Source organism: Bombus terrestris, chromosome 3 (assembly GCF_910591885.1).
Source record: "Bombus terrestris chromosome 3, iyBomTerr1.2, whole genome shotgun sequence".
NCBI lineage: Eukaryota > Metazoa > Arthropoda > Insecta > Hymenoptera > Apidae > Bombus > Bombus terrestris.
In genome coordinates this window covers 327,708-348,275 of record NC_063271.1, presented here as the reverse complement: position 1 = coordinate 348,275, position 20,568 = coordinate 327,708, and the positions used below count along the sequence as shown (strand labels likewise).

General features: G+C 36.5%; 1 protein-coding gene across 13 annotated transcripts in view; it reads left to right on the top strand.

Annotated features, from left to right (window-relative positions):
• The window catches only part of LOC100647525 (guanine nucleotide-releasing factor 2), a 65,350-nt gene extending 56,480 nt beyond the window's left edge, over positions 1-8,870 (top strand). For all 13 annotated transcript variants that reach the window (XM_048404307.1, XM_048404308.1, XM_048404299.1 and 10 more), the window contains one exon: positions 25-8,870. In XM_048404307.1, coding sequence (XP_048260264.1) covers positions 25-163 — 139 coding nt within the window. In that variant the 3' untranslated portion in view covers positions 164-8,870. The remainder of the gene's footprint in view (positions 1-24) is intronic.
• The last annotated feature ends 11,698 nt before the right edge of the window (positions 8,871-20,568 follow it).

Genomic DNA, 20,568 nt, shown 5'->3' with positions numbered 1-20,568 from the left:
GAATTGTTTATTTCTTTATTGCAGAACATATTCGTTCAAGAAACACGAACGTATAATAACGTTCTTCAATAATTTTAGCGATTTCCTCTGTGAGGAAGCAATGTGGCAGATTTCCGAGAGTATCAAGCCGCGCGGTGGAAAAAAAACACAGTCACAGAACTAGAATATATCAAACCCCTTCACCGCCTGCGTCTCAAAATCGAAAGGCTGAACCAGTAAATTAGTATATCTATAGTTGTGATGTTTAGGTAAATTTACCTAATTACCAGCCGAATAAACATGATGCAACGCTTTAAGGGCGGTGAAAGGGTTAGCTATGTCTGTCCCGCTTCCACAACCTCTGTGAGGTTGTATCTCATTTTATGGAATATTCAGTCTCTATTGAAAAGTAAAACAGAAAAAAGAATGCGAATAGTCAGTCATTTAGATCAAGTTGAGATTTAATGCGTTCGTGCGCGTGCGCGTGCGTGCGTGCGTGCGTGCGTGTGTGTATGTATGTGTGTTTTGTTTTGTTTAAAAATATAAATTGCGTGCACGGATATCGATTGAATCGAAATACGTATAGAGAGACTTTAATGAATTGGCTAGATCAATCATGTCTCAATGTATTTTTGCAATTTTTTCCTTTTCGCTATAAGGTTAGTAAGGGAGAAAATCATGTTTACTATGGATCTATGCAATGTATACTTAAACGATACACAGCTGTAATGATGCTTACCATGGCATGATGGAAAGAGCAACCTCCTCTCTCTATCTCTTTCTTCCTCTCTCCCACCCTCTCCCTTCTCCCCTCTCCACTCTCCCGCACACACGCATGCACTAGCTCTTCTATAGAAATATATATATATATATATATATATATATATATATATATATATATATATATATATATATATATATATAAGCTATTTATTTATTTGCTTTATATCGGCGAATAGCGATATGTAAAAAGTAGTAAATGTCATACATTTCTTTTTAAACTTATTTAGATATATATGTAAACGTCCATCATATAGATCTGTTATAGATAGGAAACTTATCAAGCGTCAACAAAGATACATTTGTTGACTTCGCAAGGAAAAAACACCAATTACGTTGATTAATGTAAAACAATTATAGTCTCAGATCAGTGCAAAAATGATGCGCTTTTCCGAACACGTGGCACGACTGAGCGTAACTGTTACATATACTATTGTATATGATTCTAGGAAACATTTTTTGTTGGAAACTCGTTAATAGGTATCCAAGATTTCAGCTTTAAGACAAATGATTATCTAAAACTGCGTAGGTAAATTAAGTGTAAAAAGAGCCCACGATTAGACGAATTCGATTTATATATCATCCACATTGCCCTTGTACTTTCGCCGATAATTCTAAATGCCTTTGATATCTTTTATTATCAGATTTCATTACTAGTTTCTCTGCGTTTATATTTTTCAGCATTGCTAATGAGAGTTTCCTTCAGGATACATTCCGATGGAGTAAAAGAAAATTATTCGATCAATTTTATCAAGATAGAAGAAACATACTACTGGGTCCTACAATTTTCTTATTCTTTGTTAAACGCGTCGAATTTTAATACGTGCATCGAGTTTATTTGATTTCTTAAGATAAGTGATACCACTGTAATGATTTATGGCTGTCTGCGTGCCTCATATTATAGAGTGAATGAATTACTTCTATTAACGTTTCTCCGGTCTCACGTTTAATGATATAAATATCTTGTATGTATAATTTATGAACAAAACTAGAATAATCGGGCTTAAGAGATCTGAAAAAGAAAACAAAGAGAGGAGAGATGTCACCAGTACGTTAACGCGATATACGTACGATGGTACTGATCGTACACTTTTATCCACGTTAAAAAGAGGGCCTAAGCAATTGATGAGTAGCATCGGTTTATAAACACACACATGCCGTTAATTAAAATTTACCGATATAAAACACCGAGGAAGTAAAAAGGTAAACAAGCCATAATTTAGTATCAAGGTCTAGTTAGAGGTTAACTATTGTATACATACATATATAAATTTGATAAACGGTTGTCAATTTCTAAACGTGCATCAAGCACACACACGCACACATACACACACACAAAAAAAATTATATACATACATACGTCGTACACACGTAATATAGTTTTCAATTGAACTGTAAAGGAAGAGTAATAGACGTAAAAGACTCTGTTTCCATAAAAATAGATGCATCCCTTTTATCGCAGCTGTAAACATTTTGAAAGACGCAAACAAGGAAAAAGGTTAGTACTGATTATGAACTATTAGACAAGCATATATCTCCCTATAAGCCCCAATAGTTCACAAATAATGATAATCATACGTGGATGAGTATGCAAGTGTGTTTGAAGACAACCACTTTTATTTAATAAGTTGGTATGTATAAAAATGGTTCGTCTAATGTAAAGCTAAGAAAAGGTTATTAACATTTTATGTAAATAGTTTGTGATTGTATTCATAATTTCTTGTATGTATGCGAGTGCCCATTTATAACTCATACAAATGCGCGCGCGCGCTCAGCATATTATCTTTATATTATCTTTACGCACGATGTAATTAATCTTATATACTTTTTAAATTATGATCGAAGTCATTATGATGCCATTTTACATTCTCACATAATAGCGGGCACATAATCTGTATATTTTTTTCATTTCAGTTAGCTTAAGTCACGCAACGAACAGATATACATAAATTCTTCATAACAGAAGAAATAAATTAAAAAGTTACTACAGTGGATTCCGCTTATTTGAGCCACCGGTTAACCAAGGTAGCCGTTTATTTGAAACGAAGCTGAAAATATAGAACCTGACCGAATAAATAAAAACCATTTGTAGATAGTCCTAATTTTCTTCGCTTAATTTCGTTAATTGAAGTAGCAGCGTGTTTGGTTTTTTTTGGGACAGATGACTGCAGTAGTCTCTGAGAAAGAGAAGATAGCAAGCGAGACGGCGCGACATAGGGGCAAATAAGACTACCATTCCCTTTCCTTTGCTCATCGTCACGTGGCTATATCTTATTTGTAACGTAATATATTCGGTCAGAACAATTGCTTATATGTATGGTTGCATTGCCGGGTGTATTAGATGTAACCAATTAGATCCGCATTCCTTTGCCTTATTATCTTTTTACAAACGCATAACTTACGTATTGCATCTTTCTTTCGTTTCCGCTCGCTGTAACTTTGTCTTCTCAAAATATTCTCATCTACTATGTAGTCTCATCAAACTATGTAGTTTTTTTTACATTTCTTGTTATCTTAACTACCTACGTAATTCTGTATTGATCTATGTGATACTTGGCATAATTGAGACATCCGTTTAACCGGACTAACGCTAGTATCGATATATCCTGAATAACCGAAATCCACTGTATTTGTAGCTTAAAATTTTATTCGCAGAACACTAAGACAAAATATTAGAGATCGACTTGTGATACTTATCCATTTACATGCCATAATAAGTGAAAGTAAATGTATATAAATACACGTACATATATCTTTAATAACAAAGCCAAATTTACCGATTTTTATTTATATTATAAAATAAACTATAATTTTTTGTTGTAACGAGGAATTTGTGTATGCTGCATAATTTTACATATTTTTTGCATAATTTTAACGTGTCTGGTGTCATGTACAACATTGATTTTCTTTGTAGTTTTCTTTTATACGTAGAATCATTGCCACTCTACCCCCTCACCCCACCCCTTTCAAATTCATTACATTATTTCCTTTATGCATCACATCTACATCTCCTCGATGTCTGCTGGTATTACATATTTGTACATATATTTCGAATCGCTTCTATACTCTCTGAGATTTCGTTAACAGTTGTTTTACCGAAACATTTCATGCGAAAGTGTATTTATAAATGTATAATGTAACTATATCGATCGCCTTTGTATCTATTTTCTATTATACGTTTCTTCGATTTACTGTTAACGAAATTCTCATGCAAGTTTCGCGTAGGCGTACATATACATATGCATATGTACATACAATTTAAGGATAAACGCTACAAAATCATGAGTGAGATAAAAACAGTGAATATGCAACGAAAAACTTAGACTCGATCGGTTAATTAGATAAAGGAACTAGACTAATTCATAGTAGATGGACAAACTGCGAGAAAGATTAATTAATTTGATAAAAATAGATTGATAATAAGATATTTTTGAAATTCTTTTATTTTATACTTTATAGTACAACAATTAATTAATACTAGTTAAATAATTAATTACTAGTTAAAAGAATGAATATCCGTATATATCTATAGTTGGACAAATTCTAATATCGTGGTCCATTTTTTGTGCTCGGAAATTCTATAACAATCATTAAAGTACATAAACATTTGCATTGTAGGAACATATTGAAACTATATCTTATTCGCCAAAAAATTAATATAATAATTCTATTAAGTTAATACATTATTGCATTAAATACATATATTATTAAAATGGATTACTATGAATTTAAATGCTAAACAAAAATATAGAAATATTGAAAATTAATTTTTATTATTTATCCTTCCTTTAACTGCTTAGATTTACACTCACTTTACTTATAAATTGTCGTATAACTTTAGAATTAAAAGTCTGGGCAGGACAACGAGTAGGAGAGCGTGTGACACTTTAATCCGAAGTTTATGCTTCAAGGATTACGATGGTGGTGGTCCAGATTGCCGGAAACTCGTAGTTTCCAAGATTTTCAAGAGTGTTTTCGAGAATATTGCGTTTAGGTATGGGTTATTTCTTGGGGCCGCCGCGACCGTGAGGCGGCCAGTTACGTAGAGATAAGTCGACTGCCGAGCGTCGAGCGAAACAGTTATCGGATCAACTACGTTGTGTACTACTATTTTAACACTAATATACATATTCGTTAATACGTATCTCGGAAGCTGCTGCGGGTTTTTCAGCAACTCGAACTATCACCATTGTAATCCTTTAAGCACAAGCCTCTATTCATTGACCCGATAACTAAAGGGAAGCTAAAGTGTTATGTTACCTCAGATTTCTAATTTATTTAGAATTATTGAATTCCTTTTACATATTTTCATTCTATCATCCTAATCTTGTACTATATGAAATCCTATGGTATGATTATATAAATTACTCGATGATTACGCAATAAACAAGCAAATGAAAAATTTAATAACCGATACATACGAAGACACGAGAATTTATGTATGCGATTAGTGCTTCAATGATTGTTATCACGCCAAATCTATCTTATTATCAATAATATTAGTTATACGTAGAACTAATACATTAATGTTTACGACCGTATTCTTTCGACTTTGACTATGGACTAGCATAGGCAGAAACGTAGAACCGTGCTTTTCCATCTTTCGCTAAACTATCTTTTGCCATTATCTTGCAAGAAAAAAAAAAAGAAGAAAAGAAAAGAGAAAAAAGAAAAAAGAATGAAAAAGAAATAAAAGAAAAGAAAAAAAAAGACAGTCTATAAATGGAAATGGACTCTAAAGCAATCGCTGTTGAATTTACTCTTGCGTCGCGAAACGATCGCAACGCTTTTTAATTACCGTATATACCTTGTACCGATGGTATTTCTCTGGCGAGGGATATTTACGGTTTCAACATGACACCTTGTACATATATGTGTAGGTACTACACAAGAAATTTGACGATCGAACGATTGACATCGATCTTTTACTATATATTTTCACAAAGAAAAAATCAGTTTCAGAGGACAGGAACGAGAAGTAGTAGTTCTTCTTGCGACATAAAACGCATACGTATTATACTATATATGTAAAAGAATAGAATTTATCTGCACGTTCGAAATCGACGACGCAGAATCAATTGCGTGAAATAACTCTCGCCGAATTTCAATTACCTATGTTTCGAGTGTGTTATTCTAACGAGTAACAAGTAATATCATCCCTAGCGAATATCCCTAAGCATCAAATAAGTAGCAATTACTATTAATACGTTACTAATCTCTTATCGATAAACAACAAAAGATTATAGCATGTGTAATTTAACATCTAAATAGATACGATGATACGTGTAAAAAAATGCAGATAGTTTACCGTGATTATCGACGATGCTTTGGTTAACCCAAATAACGTTCGGAGAAACGTACGTTCGCCAAAGTGCCAACTATCGCTATATAACACGAAAAAGGACATATCACCACAAGATACATACATGCTTGTATATACTGCTATTTAGAGATGGCAGTAATCCTAATATTTTATTACGTCTATCGAAAAAGCGACAAACTGGTTAGATATCATTTTCGGCTTCGATTCTATTGCTTTTAAATAATGACGTAACTTTTTTGTTTGTTCGTTCAACAGCATCAAATATATTTTTATTCAAATAAGGTTCCTTGGTGAAAGTGCAGAAAAGCTCCTTACCGATTTCGATGATTTTGAATTACGCTGTAAAGCTCAACATTTGGAACATCCTTTTTTTTATACGTACAACCACCTGTTGGCCTTAGTTGCCGACATATTTCCAAGAAGCTGTCGATACCACTACAGTGAACTCTGTCTATAATTGTCTGTCCGAAGCAGCGTACGAGTCAGTATGCGGTTGGCGGCTGCCTTTCGGCGTGGGGTGGCGTGGTGCGGTGTGGTGATCGAATAAGATAACGCCTAACGCAAATCTAACTCTCATCGTTTTTCTTTCTTTTATCGTTCTTCTTTCTTCTATCGTTTAGTTGTTTAAGTTAGCTTTATCGTTAAGTTGGTTTAAAACGTTGAGCTTTACAACGTGTTTCCCAATCATCAAAATCAAGGAGTAACTAGCTTTTCTGTAAGATTGACCGATTATTCGATCAGGAAAAACAGGGCTTTATATTTACACGATGAAATAAATATATATGTTCATGTATATTGTAAAAAAAAAGTCTACTTATAGACCCGATATGTCTCCGGCATTATTTTCTTGCAGGGATGAATTGTACATTTTCAGATATAACATAATAAATCCAAATGTACACCTATACGTACATCTATATTAGAGAAACATGAAATTTTCGAATCAGTTTCATCTCGATGAAAATAATGAACAATCAAACAAAATTATGCCTCTTAATGAGAAATTAATGAACTTTAATATAGAAGAATCAATTTCAGATCATACTTTTAATATAAATATTAGATTGTATTTATTGTAATCGAGAAATTTTATATTTTATTGCGGCTTCACACAAGCATGATAAGTTGTGTAAATAAATAAAGTAAATTTTTTATTTGAAAATCTTGGGCGAAAGTTGAACGTCAAAATGTATAATTCTTGTGAAAGCAACGACTCGTTAATCACAAAAATTATCGCAACTCTTAGACAGCCTACGTATTATTCATAAGTCGAGTGGTTCTAAATACTATTCGTATATGGAAATGAATCGTTGCTCTTCGTTTTTATAAATAATTTAATAGACACAAAGTACCATCGAAGGCACCCGTTAACCGTATTGGATTCGTCCCTTAAATAAGATTCTCGATCAAAACAATTTAAGAAATAATTACAACGATAATTCCATAGAAAGGTTTTCATGTAATTATCAATCCACCTCGACGACTTCGATGATTTCTGATTGGTGTTGTAGAAATCAACATTTTGAATAACTTTCTCCTATGCATGTAACTGCCGCCAGACTATAGTTTACGAGATATTCGAAAGAAGAAGAAGATGAAGAAGAAAAAGAAAGAAGAATAGAAAAACCGTCAGTACCACACTGCAGTGAATTCTGTCAATGTTGTAGCGCGTACGTGACAGCACGCATACGTTAGTACTGGTTGCAGGCCGCGTCTTATGATGCGATGCAGCGGCCGGATAAAATAGAAAGCCTATGTAAACCTGTATAAACTATAAACAGAAGATGAGAACGAAATACATATCATATATGTATAGGAAAAAGTTGTTCAGAATCATGCCGTCGACAACATATTTAAAAATCATTGAAATCGGTGAAGCGGATGATCGATTTTGGACAATTGCCATTGCTTTCATAAAATTTTTTATTAATTATAATCAAGATTAGATATTCATAGACAAGTATTTCTAAATACTTTTCGTTTCTTCCTGGAATTACAATTCATTGCGACTTTTGTGACGTAGGTACGCTGTTATTATTAGAAAATACAACAGTTAGCATAGAACTGCCACGAAACCGTGTAAACTATTCGTGAATGGAAATAGGCAAAGAGTATGCGTACGGCAAACGTTATTACAAGCCATTTAAGGGATCAATCCATTTCCAGTTCATATTCCGAAAGTTACAAACATCAAAAGCTACAAATCACAATTTATTATATCCGGTAGCGACGCAGAACTAAGATATTAGTTGGAGGAAAGAAATATCGGATGGCATTTATACTCTATACGTGTCTTATCTATATAGAACTCTGTATATGCGTATAGAATGCCAATATCATGAAACGAAAATAAGCGTACACGTAATTCACGATTCGTATCTACCGATTGCGAGAACGAATACGATTCACTGAGCGTATCATTCGTAAGCGAGCAATTACTACAACCATAATATTTCTAGGTCTCTTTTCAATATCCTCTTTCGCTACGGGAAAAGAATTCCAACAACTGTATTTCAGAAGAAGCGAACGTAACATTGTGTTCATGTATTTTGATTTATTATGTGACTGGTATATTTTTCTTAACGTGTGTATAACACTCGCTGTTTCAAAGCTACGTGTTTATGTAAGCCTACGATCATTACCGATAGGTTTCCAAGAGGATTTCCTCTTCTTGTCACTAATATTATGTCGAATATCGTAATATGTGTACGAAACTTTGGATCGAATGTTATAGCTTTTTTTGTAATAGCTGTGCGAAGAAGTGAAATAAAAATGTTAGAACTAAATATATCCTAACGGCATATGTAATCACACACAAATAGCATAATAGAGTTATCACCTTTAAATCACTTCAGTTCAATAACTCATCTATTGCCTATTACCGTTTCATCATATATCTAACCAACCTGAGCACGAATCGCAAATAATTCGCATTATGTAACCTTTCTTCTTCAAATATATTACAATATCGCATCGAATGTACGCCTTGGCATTGGTAAAACGTTATTTCAATTAAAAGAATTATTTTAAAATTTAAACGTATTGTGTGTGCGTGTGTGTGCGTGCGTGTGTGTGTGTATGCGCGTGTGCGTGCGTGTGTGCGTGTGTGTGTATTCCAATTTTTAAAATAAAAGATAATATATATAAATTCTAAATATTTCTTAATAAAAATATCATCTTAAGAAAGAGTATCCTATTAAAAAAGATAATTATATAATAGAAATAAATATTATAAATATAGGTGTGACATACACAGTACGATATATTAATATAAATACTATATAATTATTATAATGCAACATAAATTCCTTTCTTTGAATTTGAAACGAGCATTGCTATTGCAAAATTAATTTTGAGAAATTGTACAGAGAAGGACGATGTAAAAGAGATGTTTAAAAATGGATTTGTAGAAAAGTGTGTATGTAGCTGTAACTAGTAAACCAGCACGTTCAGACGATACGAATTTCAACGGATTCGGTAATTTTATGGAACCGGTAACGTCCGAAAGCAGCGTGTACACAATTCCATATCTTGATTCAAAATCTAACACTTGCACGTACGCTTACTTTGTTTAAAACGTATTAAGAGAACGTGTAAAAGTATAAGTGAGAACATGGGCTGTGCAATAAATGGGCTGAGCAAAAATAAGTAAATGTGTATTTAACTTCAAACCCTGAAACCTGATTGAAAAGCAAACATTATAATTCCAATGTTGATTTAGTTTCGGACTTTGTTGAAACGTAGCGGCGGTCGGCAACCAATGCCGATGTATACGCTGTCCCACACGAACAACTATAAGCAGAATACACTGCCGCAGTAGTACCGACGGTCTTTCGCGAATATGTACATACATATATATGTATCATACAGATAGGAATTTCATGAAATTGTATATAAAATAAATGTAGATTTAATCGAGTAAGCGACACGTAGAGCTAGGTCAGCTCCGCGGTAAGGTGTCGGACTCGTCGCCATCTATCGAAACCGACTGGAACTGCGGCAAGGTAACGGGAGTATAGAATGTACATGAAGTTATCTCAACTCCTGTTAGACAAGGAAAGCTATATTGTGCGACAAGGACGGGCATATGTGACGTCACAGACAAGGAGAACTATATTGTGCGAAAAAGACGGACGTACTTTAACCATAAATTTCACGATCATCCCTTTATTACTATTATTATTATTATTATTATTATTCTCGAAATTTGATACACAACGCTAATAAATATAATAATAAATCTACCCACTTATATTTGAGCAATACGCAACACTAATAGCGAGTGATCGAACTGCAACCATTTAAGAGTTGCTGATGAACGATCACATTTGTACAGCTCTTGCAGCTGTATCGTGTGATCCAGGAACAGTGTTCAACAAATGCAATCGGAGGGCTTGGGCATTTCGTAAATGCGATTCTACTTAACAAAACGCGATCGTTCATTATCGCAACGCTAACTCTTATAGTAAATTTAATGAAAATTACTGTTTACTATATGAAAAAGCTACTTTAAATATTCTGATATTGCAACTTGCAATACTATAAAATTAATTGAAAACTAACATTTTCATAATCTAATTTTAAACAATAGAAAACAGGATAAATTCTAAAAATTCATAATAAAAATTGCAAAAGACAATCGCGATATCGTAATTCGCAACTCTAAAGCAAATGCGATTATCATTTTATCGCAACTCCAATTCAAACCGTGATCATTTTCTCGTCACACTAATGAAAAGCCGCGATATTATTTCGCAACTCTAATACAACGCGTAATTAATTTGTCGCAACATTAATAAGAAAAATCGCGATTTGCCCAATGGGACGATGGATCGATATATACATCGGCCAAAAAAGCAAACACTACTACTACTACTACCACAAATACTAAAAGCGAGCATAGTGACAAAGTAGTAACGATAATGACTTCCCATGCTCTGGATGACCCAGAGGATGGGGAGCCATTAGTAGTTGCCCTCTTGAGTGGCAGTTTGCCGGGCCTCTTCAGCATATAGCCTCTTCTTTCTTCGGGCGCAATGCCCGCTGAAACTTAAATCTAAGCTCGAGACTTCTAAATCGCAAACAAAAAAAAAACTTATAAAATAAAAATATAAACCGCGGAAGCTGATGGAAGTGCATATGGACTGACCAACGATCACAACAGTGATCGTTGCTCACTCGCATGTGCGTGCTCGAGCAATAAACGTTCGTTTCGAGACCATTCGCGACCGCGACCGCGAAATTCGAAAAATCGAAAGGCAAAACCAGAGACGAGTGCATACTCTACTCGTGCCAGTTTCACCGTCGATTTTTCAAATTAGATTTCCAGAAACAGGTTGGTCACACGAAAACGAGCCTACCCGACCAGAGACTGTGCCAACCTGCCCGGCCCTACCTACTTATAATTAACAGACATACCAGAAAGTATACTACCTATCCTACCTAACGCTATATTTAAAAAATGGCAAAACATGCACACCAACACACTCACTCCACGGTTCTCACACATACCACCCGGGCGCAAAGGTCCTACACTAGAGAGGACGTCCCGGGACGCCTCCGACACCCGAGCTTAATACAACATTCACACTCTAAGGTACTTACCTATTTCCTGAAATCGACTGACGAAGGCTAGTGACCATTGCGTAAAACGTGATAAAACACGTCTGAGGAAATGATATCGTTAAAATAAATGTAAGTAAACTTGGAATTATAATTGTAATTTATGGCAATATAAAAAGCGTGGTTACACTTAATCGCGTGGATGATATTATCACAAATTGTGATTGTATCGAGACGTAAATTGAATCGATATATGTCTCGACATTTTTAATATTTGAAGTTTTAACGAATGAGAAAAAGCGACGCAATTCCACGGCCTAACAACACACACACACACACATAATGTGGAAAATACGTCGTGCACGATACACTAACACATCGTCAGTCGCTGAGAAATTATTACATTACTTAATTCTAGACCATCGTGCCCAATGTCTTTCTCCCATTCAAGTAGCACCTGGGCACGTGAATGAGATCCTGACAATGGGCACGGAAAGGGTTAAACCTGAAAATCCTGATCTAAAAAGATGATTAGTTTGTGTAATTTTTATTTAACGGACTAACGTTCTTTGAGTTTATATTTCACTACTTTGCATCTGATTAAATTTACTTTATTAATTTAATAGTAACTAAGTAACTCTACTTTATTAATTTAATAAATTAGAACAAAATTTTAATATTTCGAAAAAAGTAGCGTTAGTAGAAAAAGACTGAGACTCATGCAAATAGAATTATTGACTCTAAATATATTACTAAGAAAGAAATAATCTCAGGCGATCTCTTTATCAAAGCATATACTCGAAAGTGCAGAAGCAGTGTTCAAAATTATTGCTTTGATTAAAAAATCTGCCTGTCGCGAAGTGTCTTCTTGCACGTAAAATTTTGCACATTTTTGTACGGAAAAAAATGAATTTTGACTCATATTTTAAATTCTAACCGAAATGAAATAAACGATCGTGACTTAATATTGTCACGATTAATTCATTACTTAAGATCAAGTATATGTATGTCATACAGGTATATTCGTGTAGATATTTGCCATTTGCAAATATTCATACAAAATATTAACATGCACATTTATAAATAACACGAATATATTCTCGAGTGTATATGTTTAACCTAATTATTAAAAAACTAATTATTATAATCGCGCTGTGCAAGAAGACCTATCCTAAACTAATAAATTTGAAAAAAGAGTGTTACTACTCACGGGTATAAAAAATACCCGCGGTCACTATGCTCGCAAAAATTTCTACGTAGTACAACCGGTCACCCGTGCCGATTTGGACCTTTCATCCTACGACATGATTGAGTGACCGGAGGAACAAAAATGCATGCGACTCACCGTTCGAAGCGGAGAAACAGAAGACGTACCATGGATGCTGCGGATAATCAGGGAGACTAACATCAGGCAGGAACCGTGTAAGGTCCAGTGTTGGAAATGGAGGTTGCGAACAATCTGTTACAGAGCAAAACACGATGAGTGATTGCTGATTATTTAAAAAGTTGAAGATAATGAAAAATGAAGGTTTATTAACTTTAGTAATATTAATAGTAATAAAGATTGAAATTCTAATAAACTTTGATAGGTATAAAAACTAAAACTCTAATATGAAAGTCTAAAATATAAAAATCAAGAATCTAATGATTTTTTAAGTATGTTAGTCATTTGTTTCATAATTCGGTATTAAGACTTTAACTCTTATTTTATTTCAATGAAAGAATAACCTCAGAAAATGCTAAACTCACAAATTTTCAATTGGATTGTGTCTATTAATTGTTAGTCGTTAAAGAAAAATATACAGAATAGACATAATTGAAGTACGATATGCAAAGTTACTTACATTTTTGGCTTTTGAGCCACCATTGGTGCATTCCCAAAGAAGACAAGGAAGTTGAAGCTGTGATATGTCTATAACAAAACATAAAATATCATTAATATCGTTAATGCACAATAAAAAACATGGAACTTTAGCAATTCAGTGATTTTTGATACGTATCGGACAGTTTTATTGCATTTTAACGTTAAGACTTTAAGACTTTATTTCAATTAAAGAGAACATTTACAGCTTTTTAAGTTATCAACCATTCTTATTTTATAATTAACAATATTTCAAACAAAATATAATAAATAGGACAAGTTGAAATACAATATATAAAACTACTTACATACTTGAGTTCCAGGAGAGGCTTTATCCTCTTGAGGAAGGCACTGACTCTAATACCGAAAACGAATATTCGAAACAATAAATATAAAAAAAAAAAAAAAAAATAAAAAAATAAAAGACTACGTTACCACGACCGCTTAAATTATGATCGACGAACAAGGACTCTAATATCGCGTACAAATTTAATTGATAAAATTTTATTACTTTCGCGTGTGATTATTTGATCGAATTTAATCAAAAATATCGTGATTTTAAAAAATTGAAAAGAAACTATTGCGTAGCAAACACTGACTCTACAACCGCATTGCGCGCGGTCACAAATATTTCCTGAAAATAAAGCAGTTTAGAGCCGGAGGTGGGGGAGGGGTGGAAAAGAAGCGAAACGTTGTTTCGACAATTTTTCCTCTTTTTCCTATTGAACGTTTATTTAGAAAATACTGCTATTTCTTTACACTTAAAAATTATTATTCAGAAACTGGAACAAGTATGAAACTATAAGTTGAAAATTGTGAGATATTTCTCGATAGCAAACAAATGCTTACGAATACCGTGAATGCAATGCAATCGATTTCAAAAATTATACTGTTCGCAATTAGAATATATACTGTAAATTTTCGTTATTAGAATACGAAATATACATTGCACTAATACACTATAGTCGCCTGTTATAAATATTGGAAAATATTTGCAAGAATTCAAAAGTTCGCCACTAAATATGTTTAAAGAATACTTGTTTCGAGGTATTTGAATCTAACTGTTACTATGTTGCAAGTTTATGACGTTAACTGAAGCAAATACACATAATACAACAAAAAAAAAATTGAATTCCATGAGTGAATTATTGAGATATAACTCAATTTGAAACAATAAAATAACTTATTAAAAATTCGTTTGAAATAAGAGAATGATCCCATATATCGGAAATAAAACAATAATTTATTTAACCCAACCTATTGACACTAGATACACAATTTCGTGTTCTGAAAAAGGGACAATCGAGTCATTGTTCTAAACTGTTTAACGTTCTATTTTCGCGGCTCAAAACTTTTGAATATATCGAAAAGTTATAAACTCTAACAGGACCGCAATAATTTTCTCTTAAAAATGGGAAACTAAGAAGAAGCCCGAACAAACAGACAATGAAAGAAAAATCGCGGCGCGAACTCGTTCGTTCGCGATCTTTCCAAAGAATCAATGGACTTACGCAACGCACTCCCGTGCACAAAATAACCACAAGATTCAATGCAAAAGAAGAATCAATTTTTATACTAGATTCCAAGTCAGATAAGTACCATTATACAGAATGGGCTCAGAATGGATTTGAGAGACAAGACATATCCCACGGTGTCCAACGGTGTCCCACGTTGTCCCACGTTGTCCCACGTTGTCCCACGTTGTCCCACGCTGTCCCACGTTGTCCCACGTTGTCCCACGTTGTCCCACGTTGTCCCACGTTGTCCCACGTTGTCCCACGTTGTCCCACGTTGTCCCACGTTGTCCCACGTTGTCCCACGTTGTCCCACGTTGTCCCACGTTGTCCCACGGTGTCCCACGATGTCCAACGGTGTCCAACGGTGTCCCACGATGTCCCACGATGTCCCACGGTGACCCACGGTGTCCCACGGTGTCCCACGGTGTCCTACGATGTCCAACGTCGTCCCACGGTGACCTACGGTGCAGCCCAGTCTGTATCATCCAAAATTCTGTTCGCGACATTTGGAGATACAAACCGGACTGCTGCGTAGTTCTTAGCTTGGCATCGTTTTCCAAAGATTAATCAACTGATTAATTTTTTGGAAAACGATGCCAATTACCAGGTCTCACCACGAGGAGGTGACTACGCAAGAGACCCGCCCATGGGTTATTTAACTTTATACATCCATCTCGACATTCAACCCATTGGCAGAATGTCGAGTTACGACTCTACTTGACCATGGGCCTGCGTAAAGAAATAGTTGTTTCGTGGCCTGCGAAACACATATCTCCAACGCAGCGCTTACACAAATCTTTACAAACTTAAAACAACATACATAGCACAACATCTATCTCCCACACAAAGATTACATCGATCAGTATAAATATTGTACAATAATTGGTATCCCTACTGGCATCATTCGGTATCAAAGACACATTTGTCTAACTTGGAACGAATGAAAGGAAATGAAGCTAACGAACGAACTAACAAACCTACGCGACGTACTCCCGTGCACCGGATAACCCGAAGGATTAGCGGAAAGCCCAAGTATTGACCATAACTCGATTCCTGTTTCGCCGTTCGAAACTTATACGAGTCGCGGTCGATGGCGTCGATCGATGATGCCAGTGATCCGCTGGTGATCTAGCCGTGGATCCAGCACATAGGCCGGCAACTTAACACACTCCAACTGAACATGTGGAACCCGGGGAGGGGCCGCTGAACAGGATTACGAAGGCATGGCCCCAACTGAACAGTGGGGCCCACCCCCGCGGGCCCGAACAGGATTACGGAGGACGTGAAATTGCAGGTCCCTGACCGAGTACAGAAGTACCAATCGGACAGGAGTGCAGATCCACGACTGAATCCCCAACAGATTCGCAAGCATCAGCGGCGCGACGACAACTCCCGCGATCCGGTGCGAACGTCGAGCAGTCGTCGAGCAGTTACAAAGACTGAGGTGTGCTTGGGCCGCCTTACGAATCCCAAGAGTTGTCCAGTGCACGTTGACCCGCGCGTACCCGGAATACGCACGAGCGAGTACGTCACGCGACAGTTTGAAACAACTGAGCGATCGCGAACCTACAAATCGCGGGTACAATTTTTCGTTCCAAGATGGATAAGTATCGCTGTACAGAATGAGCTCACAATGCACTTAACATAGGTATCTATCTTACGATTAATTAAGGCTAAAACGCACGCATTCTACGGTGTCCCCCGGTGTCCAACGATGTCCAACGGTGTCCAACGGTGTCCAACGGTGTCCAACGATGTCCAACGATGTCCAACGGTGTCCAACGGTGTCCAACGGTGTCCAACGATGTCCAACGATGTCCAACGATGTCCAACGGTGTCCAACGGTGTCCAACGGTGTCCAACGGTGTCCAACGATGTCCAACGATGTCCAACGATGTCCAACGGTGTCCAACGGTGTCCAACGGTGTCCAACGATGTCCAACGATGTCCAACGATGTCCAACGGTGTCCAACGGTGTCCAACGGTGTCCAACGATGTCCAACGATGTCCAACGGTGTCCAACGGTGTCCAACGATGTCCAACGATGTCCAACGATGTGCAACGATGTCCAACGATGTCCAACGATGTCCAACGGTGCAGTCCAGTGTAGATCATCCAAAATTCTTTTCGCGGCTTTTGGAGATCCATACTGGACCAATGGAATCCCACGGTGTCCCACGTTGCAGTCCAGTGTAGATCATCCAAAATTCTTTTCGCGTTTTTTGGTGATCTACACTGGACCAACGGTGTTCTACGGTCTCCAGCGGCGTCCCACGGTGTCCAACGGCATCCCACGTTGCAGTCCAGTTTAGATTATCCAAAATTCTCTTCGTGGCTTTTCGTAATCCAAAATGGACTGTATTAGCGTGATTCTGAGCTTGGTATCGAATTATTGTGCAATGTTTGTACTTATCAATGTAGTCGTTTTCTGAAAATTAATCAACTGATTAATCTGCGAAAACAATTACATCGATCGGTACAAACATTGTACAATAATTCGCAACCGTACTGGCAACATTCGGTATCAATGATACATATGTCTAACTTGGAACCACAGAAAGGAAATGAAAGTACTGACACTGTATATACAATTTAGAGTTTTGCAAAAGAGACATACGACTCGTTGTACTAAGCTTATGAAGATATCGAAAAGTTATATACTCCAACGTGACCGCAATATTTTTCTTTTAAAAATGGGAAAACGGGAAGAAGCCTGAACAATCAGACGATGGAAGAAAAATCATTTGGGCATCTAGCATACATATTTAATATGCTATGAACGGAACCTTTCCTACGGGTTAAACGATCATGGTGAGCAAGCCCTGGATTCTTTTGTCAAATACAGATCGAGAACAGACAGCACAATTAGTATAACAATGGCAACGCCACGAGAAGACAAAACCGAAACTGTTAGCGCCGCTTTAACTAACAGCGGAATAGACCCAACAGTTAAAGCTTTGCTTGATGCAATGCAGAAACAAATGAGTATGCTTACACTGCGTATGGATGAAGTTGTAGCAAAAACAAAAACGGGAAATGTATCGGAGGCCAGTTCCTTAATAACCGTAGACGAAGTAACCCACACCGCTAAAAATCAATCGGTCCTTCGAGAACCTCGCCCATTACTTCAAACACCACCTTAACCATCCTGGGAAAGGACTTTTCCTGAACAATATACGCAACCAGAGCTAAAAGCTGAGAGTGCATTAAAATGCATTCCGATATTAAACGGAGAGGATGATATAGACGTGGAGGATTTTATTCATGAAATACAAGAAGTAAGAATGATGTGTAGCGAACCAACACTATTACTAAAAATGATTAAAATAGAGAAGATTGTAGGAAAAGCCGCAATGGCAATCCGCAATATTCGTATTACCGAATTCGAATCTCTGTATGAAGCATTGAGACGTAATGTAGCTGCGCAAGTATCAGTGAGAGAAGAACAGGACGAATTAAGGGAAATGAGGCAAGGATTAACCGAAAGCGTGCAAAACTATAACATCAGATTTCGAAGTGTTTTTAACAAACTCCAACACAGCATTACCAACGAGTATAGAGACGAACTAACTCGACGGGTGATGAACGAGCAACTATACATGGACTCTGTGACCGACTATGTAAGAGGCCTTCGTCCAGAAATAGGGCAGGCGCTAATGGCTAATCTCCCCCCAAATCTCATCGAAGCAGAAAGGAAAGCAATGAATATGGAAAGATACTTTCGCGAGCACAGCTCTCGCAGACAGATGACGCGACAAACAACCGCCCCGCCATTTTATCGTAACCAGGCTTCTCATCCAGTAGACAATCACCTCGCTATTACAAGTAACACAAATAATAAAACTTCATTCACACAAAATATTCTACCAAGAACGAACAATTTTACGAAGTTTGGGAACAGACCATTAAGCGAAAGGACGCAAGCGAAATGTCCCCAAATGCAATCGATTGGGACACCTTCCCAATCAATGCCAAAATTTTCCGATACCGCCTCAAAGAAAAGCCCCTCCAGGAATAAACCACGTTCAAGAACAATCAGAATTAACAATGCTACCTCAGGAAGATTACCCACAATACTATTACAATTACCAGGACGACCAGGATTGCGATTTCTCGTTGACTCCGGGGCAGGAATCAACTTGCTTAAACAAAGGTGCTTGCTACCCAGGAAAGACAACAATACCAGACACAAAGAAATTCTCCATGGGACATTCCGAATACGAATCTAATTCCAAAGTCAAATTGAATTTGTTCGACAAAAAGATAGACTTCTCTTTAATAGATGACGATTTCCCAATTATAGAAGATGGCGTATTAGGCTTACCCGGTTTGAATCAATATCGATTCGAACTCTCCAACGAAACATTGAAATTAGATAACAACACCCTTCTGCTGCAACAAGAACCAACCCTTGCACCAGGAGAAACCATTCAAAAAATTGTATACCTCGAAGGGAAGCCAACGCCAGTGTGCTTTATCAATGGTGGTAAGTCCTCAATTCAAGTTTCTAACATTATCGAAAATACAAATACCATAGATCAAATCCAAAAATTCAAATCTTCGATTCGACTATCGCACATAGAAAAACCTCTCAGAGAACCTATAGAAAAGATTCTTCTCTATTACATGGATGTATTTAATTTAGACAGCGAAACATTACCGTGTACATCTCTTGCTAAACATTCCATTACATTGAAAGAAGATAAAATCATCAACGTAAAATCCTACCGTCCTCCCGAACACCATAAAATCGAAATAAACAAACAAATGACGGAAATGTTAGACAAAAAGATTATAGAATCCTCCGACTCTCCCTATAACTCTCCCGTCTGGGTCGTCCCAAAGAAAATCGACGCGTCGGGGAAACAAAAGTGGCGAATAGTGATTGACTTTCGGAAGTTAAACGAATTAACGGACCAAGACGCATATCCATTACCCGACATTGACGATATACTATCGCAACTAGGGAACGCAAAATATTTCTCCGCTTTAGACTTATCCTCGGGATTCCACCAAATACCCATGGATGAGAATTCGAGGAAGTACACCGCATTTAGCACACCACAAGGGCACTTCCACTATAACAGAATGCCATTCGGGCTCAAGAACGCACCCGCTACCTTTCAAAGAATGATGGACACCGCGTTAAGAGGTTTAATTAATAATCATTGTTTCGTCTATCTCGATGATATCATTATATTCGGGCAATCGATAGAGGAACATAATAAAAACCTAGCCATTATACTCCAAAGACTCAGGGAAGTAGGTCTAAAAGTACAACCGGATAAATGTGAATTCCTAAAACCCGAATTGGAATATTTAGGACACTTAGTGACAGCAAACGGAGTAAAACCTAACCCTGAAAAGATAGAAGCAGTAAAGAACTTCAAACTACCCAAAAATCCTACGGATGTAAAATCGTTCCTTGTGTTAGCCGGATACTATAGAAAATTTATTAGGAATTTCTCGAAAATTGCCAAACCGTTAACGGAACTAACTAAGAAAGACATACAATTCCACTGGACTGACAAAACACAACTTAGCTT